We start from the raw sequence: 16,068 nt of genomic DNA, 5'->3' as shown, positions 1-16,068 counted from the left end.
AAGTGGCAGTATTATGTGCGTCTATAAAATATGAAAAGTGTTCATGGATAGAAAAGACAATAAAAACAAGATTAAGTTACATAGACAGAGTAGATCAATATATGTCCCAAAGCTGTTAAAAAAATCTGGTAATGACTAGCATACTTATTATTTACTTATATTGGTTCTTTTAAGAAACACAAAAACAAACCTAACTCCCACTGAAGCAATTATTAATATCAGTAGGAGTCAGTAATCAAATCATCTGATCATTAATCACCATTCATAACTGTCCTTGCTCTTCAATTCAGCTGAGTTTAATTACCTAGCACCTAGTCATAACATGTCTCAAGCCACTAACAGGAAGAAATATTCAATATATTAGATCATGAACAGATTTCTTCTTTCCTTTTAAGCAGTATCTCAGCAGGCCCTGACTACATCACTGGGAAGCTTCATCACTAAAGGGCCACATGAGGTTGTAGATAGTGGTGAACCAATAAATTGGCCAGCTGATAGATCAGCCCCAGTTATCTCAGTTTTCGAATATCGGTCATTGGTCGATACTGAGATGTGAATTTGATTTTATCCACTGATCTTATCAACTTTGGCAAAGGTCTAAAAATCAGCCACTGTACTCTTCTGCTCTGTTATGAGAGAACCTGACTGACAGACCTGCCCAGGTGGAATCTGTATGTTCACAGTTAACATTAGGCACCCTACTGATGCCAACTCAGCGACTTTCTTGCTATATTTAGCAACATTTCAGACAAAATAAAAAAAAAATCAGTATAAGCGAAAATTAGAATCAGTAGGTCAGGCTTTTTGAAGATCAATAATTGATGATTGGCCAGAATACTTCAATCAGTGCAACCTTAGTTGTGATGCACTACAGCAAAACCAGGAACAAATCACTAGAGCAGTAATGGAAAAATGACCCCCCCAAAAAACCATAAATTTCCAAGAAAACAGTGATTTTTGACAAACATACCAGCTGAAGTCATGAAGACACCACCCCATGTTTTATATAGGAAAAACTGTTTGAATTCAACTTGGTCACAGAGCAAATCTGAGCCATTTCAGGTTCTAGGGGAAACTTGTTACTGAAACATACTGTCTTTGTTTGGCTATTCATAAGCTTCTGTTATTAATTTCGTACTATAAGGTGCACCTTTGACAGGGAAACATTGCTACTTATTGCCACTACAACATTTGAGGAAGACAGACGGCGAAACAGAGAATATCCAGAACTATAGTAGCGGTATGAGAGAAGAGAATTTTCTACATTTGGCATCACATTTAACACATTCCATCCTTCAGAAGTTTCTTTAGTGATTAATGCAACATACTACAAAAGTAACAACTATATCCAGGTGTGCAGTACCACAATCTCAAAAATTTTATAGATTTTATAAAACACTACAGTTCAAGTAAATGAAAATTCTGTATACAAATAATTTTTTTGACCGATCTTGCCCAAGATGACCATATTTGATGAATACTTTTTGTGCAAGAGCTCACATAGGGTGGTAGGGGCATTGCAGAAAAGAAAAATAAAGAATATCTAAATTACAATAGGTAATTAATATAATTATAATTGATGTCCTCATCACAATCTTATCAATAATACAAATAATATCAGTGACATATTTTCCAAATTGTTATTATATTTTATATATATATATTTTATATTTGTAAATGAACATGCCACTTTTCACTGCTTTGGAAATGTGAAGATTGTATCATCTCAACAACTAAACATGGCTGAATGTGACATGTTATCTTTCTAAGTATCTAATTATATTGCCAGATCTCAATGTTTATTTCTGTCTGCAGGATAATTGAACGTGAAATTGTTAGTGGCAATAGTTTGGCATCTACAGCCCAGAAATAAAATGATGCCATTACATGAATAGTTTTATACTTGTTTATAGACCATAGTCCCCATTTAATATGTTTTCTATAGCTAAAGCAAGAGCAGACAGAAAAAAGTTCAAGGGCAAATAGACTGAAAATCCTCAGCAATTAAAACCAGAATGATTGTAATGAAAAGTTTGCTTAAATTCAATTTATTTTAATATTGATTTGAATGGAAAATCTTACAAATGCACTTCTATATTGAGATAGAGATTCAGTCCATGAGAGGATGAGCAAGCACTCTTATGAAGATAGGGCAGAGTGAGTGGAAAAAATGGCAGAGAAGGCTAGCTGATTTAAAAAAAAAAACAACAAAAAAAAACAAAACAAAACAAAAAAACAAGAGAGAAGAACTAAGCTTTTATATTGTTACTTATTAAACAAAATCAGCATTCCCTGATAACCTCCATCCTCCTACTTGGGCTCTCCGACTTTCACCATCCCTATTTTTTCCTTTGCTCTGTGACCCCTGAGGCCAATAGCTGTTCCCAAATTAATTATTGATGCTCTGAAGCATTTGGTGGGCTGGCTGGATCGGGTTTCAACTAGGTGGGTTAGTAAGGTTTGTCAACAGTGAGGTGTATGTCAGCATGCTGCAACTCCCTGCCTGCCTTCAGTTGGATACAGCACATTCAAACAACGTACTATATATATATATATATATATATATATATATATATATAAGCCTTCCAATAATGTCAAACACATAAAAGAATTTAAATGAAGAAAATATGGCCATTTTAAGGTTGGTCTGTTTAATGTTTAAGCCCAAAGAAATCCAGATGTAATTACTTATTTTAGGTGTTACATCTACTAGATGCTGTTGGTCAGTGTGGTGTGCACCACTGCTCACCGTCATATCGCACTGAGTACAGCCGAAGCATTGCAGCCCCAGGCGGGACAGGCCCACACATATGAGCCAGTGGTGTACTATGCATCTTAGCAGTAAACAAAATAAACAATAAAAGTTGTTTTGGAAATCAAATGGGAGTTAGTCATACAGTCACCTAAAAATGAAGGAATACATTTTTATTTCCACATTTATTATCACAATAGTACAGCACAATATCATGATCAAATTTCAAGTCCACACTGCCCACCCCTAACTGTATTATTCAGTTTTTTAATATAATTTTGAATCGACTTATGATAAAAACTAAAATGATTTTTAACATTTTCACAAATGGTTGCACTTAACATGATTAAAAAAAGAGTCAGAGGACAAAATCCAAAAGAATGCAGAAATTTGAATCAATAAACAAGCCAACACTGGTCTAGGCTGTCTTATTCCTCGACTCTTAATGCTGTAGCAAAGCCAACAATCAGATGCTTGTTTTCACTGTCAGAAGACTAAATAAAGCTACAATTATAAAGTAAATTAGAAAAACAAATACTAAATAACCTGAAAACACCTTAATGCTTCTGACAGTTTAAACTCAGAGGAGCTTGAAGTGGATTTTCTACAACTGCCAACCATCTCCTGATGGGAACCATTGTGATGTAGAAACCTGTCGTTTGATGCTGGGATTATGTTTATACCCACATAAAGCATGATGTGAGCTCCAGTCTACTGTCGAGGGACAGAGATGTCTCTGACACACTCTTTATTGACTGTGCAGTTAGTGGTGTTTTGCTGGGCTGAAAGCTGGTAGCCAGTGGCCTGTTAACCGGAGCAGTGAAGCAGGGAGTCAGAACAAGAACAAAGGCTGCCTAGATATTGATGTAGCCCAGCCTGCTGGGGCCAGGGGCCTGGGGGCCCGGGGCCGGACAGGGTGATCTCTAGAGATAGATAAGGAGCTAACAACCTGATAGATCTGCAGAGCTGGCTGCATAGCAAACAGAGGTGAGCTGTCTTGTCTCGGTTACCTGCTCTCTCCATTTCTCCACTTTCTATCTTTCATGAGCAATCTTCAAATCTTTACTGTACTTGTTTGCCAGACATGTCTGGCTTGGCTCAGTCAACTGCTCCACCTGTCCTGCTTCTCACTTTCCTCGTTTGAGAAGTCTTGTGGCAGACAGGTGCTGGCATGGTGACAGAGTGGAATAGCTTAGTCATTATATATCATTCAAGGTGTATTTGACTGACAGTTACTTCATTCAGCCAAGCACTGCACTTACCCCATCCTTTCTCTGTCTCTCTTTGATTACTGACCCAGTCATGGCGCCAGGGTTTCTCTTTACCAAACGCCTGATGCTCCAAAGCCTTCACTCTGGCCCCTTTCTCAGAGCAATTAGATCTATTGACAAGGCAAATGTGGCTGGGCTGTCATGGGCCTCAAAGTCCTAAGAGAGCTGCCAAGCAAGCCAGCCAGTCAGCCAGCCAGTCTCCACAATTAGCACATTAAATGACAGAGTAGTAAGCCTGTGGCCATAAAGCATAACCTCTGTTTCTGCCACCATCAGGAGCCAGGCAGAAACTCAGGTGGTAAATTATTCACTGGTTTGTTTGCTCTGGAGCAAAGTTTGTCATGAGGGGAAGAGGTGTCTGAACACATGCTGTGGACTGACGGGTAAATATTCATGAGCAAAAATAATCCTTAGAGAAAAGTTTGTATGAAAAAAAGACATTCTTGGACAAAGGATGACTTATTCAGAATCTCCTAATATTCAGTTGTGACACCTGAAGTTTTTTAAAAAAATGTAATTGCCATAAAGGAGAGTCTTTAATTGCATACATGAATCTCACGAATAAACAGGAGAAACTTCCTGGAACACTAAAAAGCTGCCCCAAGCCTGCCAGATTGTAGTGCTGGATCTCATCTCATTTTGAGTGTACAGTGTGTCTCTCTTGTTTCCTTATCTCTTCAAAGATTTGCTGTGCCTTGCCATCCTCTGCAGGGCTGAGTGCTGCCAGTAGCTGCTACAGATGGACAGGTGGAGATAGTGACCATGAAGTGGCGCCACTGGTGTCTTTTATCTTCCCGTCCTCCAGGCTCCGGTCTGGTCTGACCCTGGGCCTTCCTCTCCTCCTCCCTTCCTATTCCTTTTTTCTTACAAGCTGCATTTTTAATCAGGCTGGGTCATCCAATATAGAGCCATGAGACTGGAGACTACGGCCTGTCAATCAGAAGCTGCAAACGTTTTACCTTCCACAGACAATCTGAAAAGATGTGTCTGCAGCACAATTAGGTTCAGGGCAGATTTATCGGCACTTTGACTCACCAGTACTCCAGCTTCTTAGCTGTAAAATGTTCCTGTTTTCTTGTTTGTTCCTACAATACAGCATAATGTAATGATTGCTGACCAATGCAAATCTGACCTAGATAGCACAATTTGTTCTGCAAGTTAGAACAGTGTCTTTTCTGTTTCTTTTCAACGTACTAATCCGTATGCTCAGCAAGAGGCACTTGGACAAGCAACTTATGGTGCTGCTGTAATTCCTCCTAAGGTCAAATTGACTCTTTCTCCTGGATCACTTCTCAGTTAGGCTGCCAAGCCCTGGAGGGAGCAGCAGAGGAGAGAGCTGGCAAGGGGACACATGCTGAGAAACAGGATGCTGAGAGTCTCTTTCTGGGTGCAAAGCGCAGAAATGAAAGGTGGCAGTCCAAGAGAAACTCGGTTGTTGGTGGTGTATAGGATGCAGACCTAAAGGGTAAATGGCAAGAGAGCAGGAAATGCGTAGGGGGTTGAACAATTATGTTTATAACATCTTGACCTCACATTGCTTCACACTTGGTTGACCATGGGAGTAAAGAGCCACAGTGGTTTTATCCGGCTATTGTTAATTGGATGTAAATGTTAATGCAATGAATCTCTCTCATTATGCAGCCAGTTTCAATACTCATGCTGGCACAGAATGGTGGAAAAAGCTGACGCCCGAGCCCGTCACTCCAACGCGTTCTCATTGCTCTGACACTACGAGAGACCATTACCACTAATTTGACAAAATATCCTACCAGTAAGACCTGAAGCACTGCAGTACTCAATGGGTATGAGTCGAAAGATTTGTGTACAGCTACAACTTGGCCTGGGGAGCCTACTAAAACTAATTAAACATTTTGAATGCTTATAATTATGGAGTGAGCTCAAAACGCCATCCTATTCCTGTGGGGGTGGATTGAATCTGTGCGTGGCCATCCGTGCTACATGACCTCTAAGACAGCAAACCACAGACCTCACTGCTCAGCACTTGTTACTGAATATGAGGGAATTTAGGGTGTCAGCTAATTGGTTCGAATGTGGCATTATGAAGGAATTGCCACAGGATGTATTCATGGTTGATTGATCTTCCATCTGACTAACTCGGGTCTAACTACAATGGTTTCTCCTCAGCATGTGGCATCGAGAACACACTGGAAACTGGCTTTCAACAACACATATACAAGGTTACATTCACCAAAGCTAAACAAAACATACAAACCTGACAGTTATCTAAGTCAAATCCTGATGTTGTTTAGGGAATGTATACTGTATCTCAATTTTGCCCAAAAAGGACCACAGTTGTTGCAAAGGATGCATTCTGAATCTTAAAACAGCAATAAATATTAAAACAATGAAACAAAACTGGATTTCAGTCATTCGCTTGGCAATGAAGGAGTCTTTGTAAAAAGAACAACTGTGAAACCTACCAGCGAGGAGATACTGATAGTACTGAACCAGATCCGAGGCCAGCACCAGTGGGTGGTTGGAGATGAAAGGTGGCTGCAACTCGTTCCACTGCGGAGTCCTACATGAGAAATGCCGTAATCCAACATGAATCCATAGAAACAAGATTCTAACACATTTTGGAAGAGAAAGTGGAAAATAAGCTGTTACCTGGCTAAGTTCCAGCATGCTCTGGGAGAGGTGCTCAGCTCCAGCGGAGTCTCGTCGCTAATCTTTTGTGCAGTGCTAATTGGCCGAGGCTCCAGGACATGCTCCACCACATTACCATAGCAACTGATTATGTACAGTGAGTCCACAACCGACTGCCTGGTCTGATCTGTGACAATGTTGTGAAGCAAAGCCATGAATAACACACAACAGACATGTGAAACGTTCTGGTCAATTTCTATAGCACCGATTCCCAATAAATGTCGTCTCAAGGCACTTTGCAAATAACAATTTCAATTCAACCATATATACATTCTAATGGATCTTAGTTACCAAGAAGCACAATAAGCTCAAAAGTAGTTTAAAAAGTGTCTGTCTATGGAGGCTAAAACTGTCCTGTGCAACCTGGGTTTGATTCAATTCATACCTTTCTCTCTCTTCATGTTTGGATTTGTGAGGAACCAGGAGCGGGACGAGGCAAAGATGGCAGCAACGCAGAACTCTCCTCCACTGGACTTGCTCGGAGAGATCTGGGGGGGTGGTTTAGCTTTGCTTCAAGAGGAAGAAAGAATTGAGAAGTTTAGCCAGTGCAAGGGAAATACAACTCCTTATAAATCTAACAGTTTAACAAAAATGTTACTGTTATTTTTTTTATTGCAGTAAAGTATTTTGTTTTCAAAACGCTGAAATGTCATATGGAGTTAATTTCAACTGAACAGTATTATCTGAACTGTTGCATTACACTCTGTTCTCATTGGGAACCCAGGTTGGGCCCTTTGACTCCTTTAAAATATAATGGATTATGACCACAAATAAAACAAAGATATCTATCTCTAAATGGTAGATATCATTTTCTGGGCTCCAGTAACCATGGTTCCTTACTGTAGACATTTGATTGAATACAGAAAAATAGTGTAAATTATTGATTGTCAAAGTGGATTCCATATCCTGATCAGATGAAACATCCTGTGGCCTCATTTCATATCCAAAACTTTAAAAATATAGCATGGAGAAGGGGTGGAATAACCTACAGCCTAATGACAATCTGCATTTATCCCAAGATTACATGAAATACAGGACAAATGTAAAAGACGGCCTGCAATGCCAAAAGAGAGATTTAAAAATAAATGAATAAAGCATGTTGGCAAGTATGTGGGAGGTGCAGAGTCACAGTAGTAATAGTTTACCATGAAAGGAAGGAGCAGGGGAAAATGAAAAAGTCTCTAAGAACTAAGACACATTTTTTGGATGACTATTTTCTGACAGTAAATTTACATAAGTGGAAATAAAATATGAAAAATGCAAAAACAAAAAAACACACAAAAAAAAAGGAAAACAAAAAAGAGAGACTGGCATGCATGGAGGAAAAATAACTTTTTCATTTTTAGCAAAACTGCAGAAAAGAAGGTAAGAAGATTTTCTGTTTCTACCACCTTTCAAAATCTAGGCATTTTTCTTCACAGAACAGCTCCTGCTCAGTTAGATAAGATGAAGAATTTGTACGTGTCTATTTCCAAGTCCAACAGCAGAACAACAAACTGGTTCTCCCACTTTAGATGGAGATCTCTGCAACCAACTTATCATGGTTCCTAACCAGTGGCATGTTAGAGGCAGGAGCCCAAGTGGATAAAAAGGACAGATTGTACAGCACAAGGACTGCTGGCTGCTTTAGTAATGTGAGATTTTTTTTTATACAAGCATCATGTATATATACCTATTTCAAATCATATGCGGTCTTGAGCCACACATAAACTGAAACAAAAAAAACAAAACAACAAAAAACAACAACAACAACAACAACAATAAAAAAAACAAGATTTCAGAAGTGTTTTTCTTGTCCAGAGGAAAAACGTCAGGTGCTCTAGCACCTCCTTGTGTTTATCTGTTCCTACCTATTTTATTTATTTCCTACCCATTATTTTCAGTTTATTGCTCTCCCTGCCCAGTCTGACAGTTATGGTTTGGTTACAGGTATACTATTTTTTTTTTTTTCTGTTTTCTGAAAATGGATTGAACAAAGATCTGTGACATTAAACTTCTCCACATCTTTCTCCTTGACCTGTCTGCTGTTTTTCTTGCTTCCTCAATGATGCTCTTTGTTCTCTAAAAAAAGAGAAAGGTTTATTCCAAGAATAAATGATTAACAGGTGAACTAATTCTGTGACTTTTGAGGGAATTTGTTGTGTTGGGTTTTCTTTGGGGGTAGAATAGTAAAAAGGGAGAAGAAAGCATGCATACCACTCTTTTGTTAAAAATGAACAATGAAGAACCCCCCTGACAGCCCTGCAGTACTTTGTGTTCTATCACAAAATAATTCCTTACAAAAAGCTTTGAAGGCTACTTGTAAAATGACAGAATCTGCTTTTACAAGATGCTGTACAGACATGTATCTTAGCCTAAAGATCTTACCTGAAAGTACAAGACCTACAGCAGCAAAAGGGGAAAAAGGTGAGGAGTCGGGACTCCAACCCGCTCTGGTTATCACTGAAGGCCCCGCACCTCACAAACACATCCAAGCTGCGTAACTTGTTTTACTTTGGGACAAATTTATTAGGAAGCTATTTGATTATTTAGCATGTCAGGACCGCTTCAGAGAAAGTGTACTTTCAACGGGACGCCCATATGGTTGCAATCAAACAACAGTAGGAAGATCTGGTATTACTGTGTGGCCTTAGAACAAATTCGAACAGTGAAACGTGTTTGCTGCTGATCAGTCTAGAAGTGGACTATCTGGTGTTACACTCTTCCTCACCTCTGCTCAACTCTGGCCTTTGAATAGAACACTAATAAAAACAATGCATTATTGTTTTCATTATAACACTAATGAAAACAACATTGTGACTTTCAGTCCTTGAGTGACTGACAGTTACTCAAGGACTTACTAAAATAATTGAAAACATGTAGTTGACAACAACTGTACCACATGCAGATAATAAATGTACCTGAAGATCTTCTTTATCTTCTTTTGGTGTAAGTAGTAGCAAAAACTAACTGTAAGTATAAACAAATTGTTTAATTTTATTATAAATTATTATAAATTAAACAAAGATGGAGGCAAAAAGAGGGTAGTTCATTTTGGTTTTCAGTACCCATTTACTAAATCAAAATCAAATAAAATTTTATTTGTATAGCACATTTCAGCAGCAAGGCATATCAAAGTGCTTTACATCATTAAACACAAAAACACAGAGTCATGTAACATTGAATAAACAATCAAAAACATTAAATTTCCTTCCGAGTCGAAGTTCTGCCCTTCGAATCGGCAGAAAAAAAACAAACAAAAAAAACAGCGGGGGTGAGGGGAACTCCAAACTGCACCCCTTTTAAAACAACAGGGGGGACTCCAACCTGCACCCCTTTTCAACAATGGGGGGGACTCCAACCCGCACTCCTTTTCAACAATGGGGGGGACTCCAACCCGCACCCCTTTTCTTCCTAGTGCTTGAACCCGGGTTGGGATTCAAATCCCAATTGTTGTTTATGTTCCATAAACAACTCTTAATAGGTGGGTTTTAAGTTGAGATTTAAAGGCACTCAGTGCTTCAGCTCTTTTACAGTTTTCTGTGATTCAATGTGCTTTTTATGTTTTCCTTCAGATTAGTGTTGGTTCTCCATCAAGCATTGATGTAAGGAAGGCAGAGTCCTTTGTAGGGTAAAATTTCCTGAATTTTAAAGTTGAATTAGGTAAAATAAATTGTTTTGAGCTTTAGATCATGTTATGTTAGTCCCTTAACAAAAACCTACCTGGAGTGTTGCTTTGGTTCATTCATGTATGTTTGAGGAATCCTTGAATTTCCCATGTCAAACATTCAGGGGTGCCTAAACGCTTCCTGTCACAAAACTCAGCTCATTTCCACAACGCTCCACCCATTTTGACAAAGCTCCTTCTTGGAGATGCAGTCTCTAGGTGAGCATCTGCCTCACAGAGCACCTTTTCCCTGTGTGGGATCCCATATCCTCACACTGGATTTGCCACAAGGCTGCCATGCTAATCAAAACAAAATCCTACTGTGAGAAGAGGAGTTACACTGAGAGTGAGAACTGAGCACCAAAAGGGAAAAAAGTGAGAAGTCGGCTCCCTCACTCTCTCTTTTTCTCTCTCCATTTCTCAAATGTCGTGCTGCTTGCTACGCTGTCATGTTGCCTGGAAAATACATAATAAAGCCACTTTAAATACTGATTTTTTTAACATTTGGGTATATCATTGCACAACATCAGATATTCTGGGACAATTATTTACAATTTTTTTTGTGCATATACTCAATTACATCAAGTGTGTTCTGTATCTGCACAGTGCTCAAACCAAACAGCTGTTTCCTTTGTTCTGAAGTGAGGTTCGAGTAAACAAACATTAGAACTTAATAAAAGATGGAATGAAACCTTAAGGTGAACAATAATCCCAGGAGGTGGAGAAAGTGTGTCTAATCGTTGAAGGGACATTCACAATTCAGGACGCTGAAAGAGCAGTTGCTAGTAAAAGTCTCTTTCTGCTACCTCCCTACAGACTGTCAGCACCTCATAAATTACTCCCTGGATACAAGGGGAAGTTGATGCCTTTGTTTGCCTGCTGTATGAAAGAGGGATCTGGAAAAATGAAGTAGTGATGGTAGTCCCAGGAAAGATCACGATACAAGATTTAGGCTTTCATTTATTAGTGCTGGCCAAGAGAAGATGGATGAATAACCTCATATCCATAGTAAGCCTTGTCTATAACAGGAAGACAGGGAAAGAGAGGAAGTTGAACTCAGGATATTGCTCTGGCTGACTCTAGTTTGTTCATGTCCTCTCCTTCAGGCTCTTCCTCAGTTCCAGTTTTGCTTCAAAGCATCCAGAGGACAAAACATTTTGTAAACCGGCCGAGACGGGCGCTCTCTAGCTGTAAAATACTAAAGTTTTAGTTTTTTTTTTAATTATTATTATTATTATTTTTACCTCTAAAGGCCTACTTTACTTTCTCAGTATTTTTAATCAATTCAGGCCAATATCTAAACATTTATACAGCAGAAAATCTAAAAGGAAGTATGAGGAAAACTAAAAATGGTCAATGTGTGGCATGTGTCAAAACAGCTTAAAAATTTGAGAATCACAGTACATTACAATGGGAATAGGTACACATACATACAATTGGAAATCAGCATAAGAAAACCAGGAATCTCCTCTAACAGGGCAACTAAACATCATATTCATGACTTTGGGACCAAGTTATTTTTTTGGCAGAGTTCATTTTCTAAAAACCAGCTGTTCCATTTCTTTTATTTCTGGAAAATATGTTAAACCCTCAAAGGCTGTGTGGTTCGCTGGTTTCTATAACCCATGGTACACAAATCAGCTCATGTCGGGTTCAAGGCTCAGGAGGTCAGAAACTGGGGAATATTCCGCATATGGACTTAGAATTTGGACTGGACGATATTTTGAAATGATCAGAAGATGTAAATGCTCACAATGTAAACTCAGAAATTAAAGTTAGGTCTTCTTAAGGAGCTTGACAAATGGTTGACTATATGAAAGCCCAATAAATACAAAACATGTATGGAGTACCAGAGCTTAGTAATTGGAGGAATTCATGATATACTGACCAATATTACAACCACATCTAATGTATATATACATAAATAATCACACAATGTATATACTTAGAAGTCTCCAAAGCAGGCTATAACACTGGCTCCCTACTGTGGTTTCATAGCCTCTTTGAAGAGCCCTCAGCTAACACCAAGCCTGCCAACAGGAGTAAAGATCACAGCTTGGTTCCTTTCTCATCTGGGTAGAGTGGCCACTAAAATGCATTCATCTGCATTTTAAATCATACGTTTGCTCTTGATCTCACTGGAAGTGGCTTGAGCGTGTTGAGGTTTCTGCCCTTGTGACTAAAAAGTGCAGCTCCAGGGCTTCATTCTCCTCTCCGCATGGAACATACGGTTTATGAAGTACGCCACTGGTGCGGTAATGGGTAAGCCAACAGCTCAAAGTTACAAAATATGTAACTCAATATCGGTAAATTAGGAACATAAATATATACTGCGAGAGAATTCGGTGCAGAGGGAACCAGATGTTTCTAAACAAACGGCTAATCTTTCTGTTCGTCCTCCTTCCTTTTGTAGCATGGACTTTAGAGGGGAGGCAAATCTTTTTTTTTTTCTTTGCAACTTGAATTCACTGAAAAGACTACTCACATGTCGTTTCCACTTTTAATTTCACAAATGAGGCCTCTTGACTGAGCTAATAGCTTTTCCTCTGGGGCATAATTCAATCTGCGACATCAACCATCAAAGTCCCTTCGCATTACTATGTCCGGAGCTAACATGAGGCGCCGCTCAGGAGGAGCGGGGGGTGCACGACTGCATGTCCAGTGGCAGCCTTCATTTATTTTCAGAGTCGTCACAGTATTATTATAATTATAACACAGCTTACTTAGTCAGCCAGTTTTAAAGGAGCAGTATGGCTTGTTTAATAGTTATCAGAAAAGGAGACTGCACAAAGAAAGAAAGAAAAAAGAGAATGCAAGCAGTCATGTGGAGGACACATCCTTCAACGCAACTTTAATTATTTTATTACAGCTCTTGAAGAAAAAAAAGAAGCTGTGAGACTCTGTTGAGCATATTGCACTAATGACAACTGCTTAGGAAATACAGAGGAGAAAACTGGAAAACAGTCATTAAAAGTTTAAAGATGCTTTTTTTTTCTTCCATCTGTTTTGGGGTCTAAAATCCAGAGTGCCTTACAAGAAGCCTAAAAAATGGACAATGCACTGCTACAGTTAATTCAGGTTATTCAGAAAACAATATTTTTTCATTTGTTCAAATCTGATCTGAACGTAGTTATTTTGAGCAGAGGCACTCAAACTGCTGAGGATGTGTAGCTTTGAAAATCTATATGGTCCGAGGGTCCAGATTAGCTAGATGCTGAATGAAGGCAGAAAAAGAAAAGTTTCAATTAAAAAGTATGAGTGACTGGCCACAACAAAAGGAGAAACCCAAGACTTGGAGAAGGCACCACATGCTATTCATTTTCTAAAGTGAATGGAGTCAGCAGGGAGGAGCAGGAGAGCAGGGAGCCGGGAAGGGAAAAGTTCACTTCACTGAACCACTCAATCATCTCTCCATAAGTGACTCTGTCATAATGGGGCTTCCTTTAAAAGCTTGTAAGCATCTGATTTCACGAGGCAGTGTTGACAAGAGACTTAGCTTCAGCTCATCCCAAAGAAAGAAAGAAAAAAAAAAGGATTGCTTTCCTGTGCTTTTAAAATCTAACTCTCAAAACTGGGAGAGCTCACTCATTGCTCTAGATTTCCGTCACCTTTTACTTTATTCACATTTAGTTGTTTTCATTTAATTTTTATTTATTGGTACAATAATAACTTGGTAGGAACTGGGAAGAATACATGAGGTGATGCTTAGGATGAATATTATTAAAAGATTATGTTTATGTTGGATAAGGAGGAAGTGTTTTATTTACATTTTAAATCATCCACAATTATGTTTAGAAACTAAATCTATTCACCAATAGGCAGTTTTACTGTATGTATACATATTATTTCACATGTTGTTTATGACAATGAATGCTGTACTAAATCAAAGGAATAGTGGGGACATTTTTAAGTCGGGTTCTATGGAAAAATCTGTAGTAGCTAGTATCTTACCAGTCAGTGGTAGACAGTCAGCATAAACAGAAAGTTTTCAACAGTTTCAACAGAGTTGATATATTCATTGAATGTATATTTTATAAATCATTAAAATGGCATCATGTTCGACACTTTTTTATAAGCCTAGAGGTATTGACCATGCCGAATGTCTTTCATCTGTGATGAGCAAATAAATATTTTGTATTTGTGCTAAATCAAAGTAATAAATAAATCATGGGTAACATAACTACTTGCAATAATTTGTAGACTTATTGTAGAACTTTCATCCATTTATGTCAGGACCCACTGGACTGTGCATGCTGGCTGCAGAATGCAAGAAAGAATAACTGTTTAAACTATTTACAATTATGCCAATAAAATAATTTACAACTCGCCGCCAGCACAGGTCACCTGTTATCTGCTTCAGATGTGGAAGGTTTTATATTCAGTACAGTGTCTCACCTCACGCTGCCTCCTGCTGAGCCTGTTGCTCTTTTGATTTCAGATTTTTTCTCTCGTAATTTGTCCACCATTTATCTCCTGCATGTAACGCCTATGCATCATTAAGATGGATTTCATTCATTAATGTCCATTTGGTACCATAACTTATTTTATCAAACAAATCATCCTGCTGTATTTTTAGTGTTATTGTTGATCAGATTTTTTTATTAAACATATTTTTAACACTTTTGGAACTTTAGTGTGACAGACAATCTGCATGAAAAGATAGATAGCATAGAAGATGGAGTAGGAAGCCATTTATTCTCTGTACTTCCTTTCATCCATTCATCTTGAAGATTTTTATTTTTTTGGGGAAGAGAACAGGTTTATGTGTTCACTGGGGTAATTAGAAAACCCAGCCGCTATGCAACACCTTGGCATTTATTAGACCATACTGGAACAAAAGGTGATGATGAAGGAAAACAAACATCTTGCCAACAGAGGTCGCTCACTGGATGCTACCCTCTTTACATCACATCCTGTAAAGGGGTCACACCACCACTTGTCCTGTTAAGCTCAGTTCACACTACACAATTTTTGCCCCGATTTTCCCCTTACGACAATCTTAGAACGTTCAGCGTTCCAAGATCCCAAACAGCTGACATGGCACAACCCAGAGTCCAGTGAACATTGGAGATTATGTTGCGGAAACAACATGAATGTTTATTCAACATTTCATGCGAGGAGTACCCTCAGGAATGATAAGGAGAGGAGTTGGAGAGAAATTGCTACCCTAGTTGATACACCCGGTAACTTTTCAGCTATTCATCATTAACATGACATAAATAGGCTATTAATAAGGCTGTTCATTCAGTCAGGGCTTGACGCTGATACCTACAATTTTGTGTGGTCTCTCAGGTTTTGAAAATCGGCTGACAATCCCAAAATTGTGTAGTGTGAACTGGGCTTTAGGCAACACAGAACTACGTTTAAAAACATTTCAAAATGTTTGTATTTCATTTCCATCTAAGTTACAAAAATAAAAAATCAACTATATGAATGATATAAATTCATACTGGCAACTTGTGCATAGTTCCAACATCTTATCAGTGACACTTTTAATACCAGAAGTACCAATCCAAACCACATCACACTTTTTGGAGGTTTGCAAGGATCCTTGGTGTTTCTATCAGAACCAAGGATACATGGATTAATGTATGTGTAGACATTAATCCAAACAGATTAATGTCTACACATAAACCAGGAAAAGAAAAAAAAAACTGGATATGGCTCATACCTATAAAGAGTAAATATAAACATGCTACCAGGAAGGTAGCATTAAGATTGGACTAAACACA

General features: G+C 38.5%; 1 protein-coding gene across 5 annotated transcripts in view; it reads right to left on the bottom strand.

Annotated features, from left to right (window-relative positions):
- Positions 1-16,068, bottom strand: part of bcas3 (BCAS3 microtubule associated cell migration factor) — a 392,159-nt gene that overhangs the window by 276,329 nt on the left and 99,762 nt on the right. For all 5 annotated transcript variants that reach the window (XM_007565551.2, XM_016678300.1, XM_016678301.1 and 2 more), the window contains 3 exons: positions 7,076-7,200; positions 6,652-6,817; positions 6,465-6,562 (listed from right to left, as the gene is read on the bottom strand). In XM_007565551.2, the coding sequence (XP_007565613.1) occupies positions 6,465-6,562; positions 6,652-6,817; positions 7,076-7,200 (389 nt within the window). The remainder of the gene's footprint in view (positions 1-6,464; positions 6,563-6,651; positions 6,818-7,075; positions 7,201-16,068) is intronic.

Source organism: Poecilia formosa, unplaced genomic scaffold, assembly GCF_000485575.1.
Source record: "Poecilia formosa unplaced genomic scaffold, Poecilia_formosa-5.1.2 Scaffold179, whole genome shotgun sequence".
Classification (NCBI taxonomy): Eukaryota; Metazoa; Chordata; class Actinopteri; order Cyprinodontiformes; family Poeciliidae; genus Poecilia; species Poecilia formosa.
This window is presented reverse-complemented; position numbering and strand designations above follow the sequence as displayed.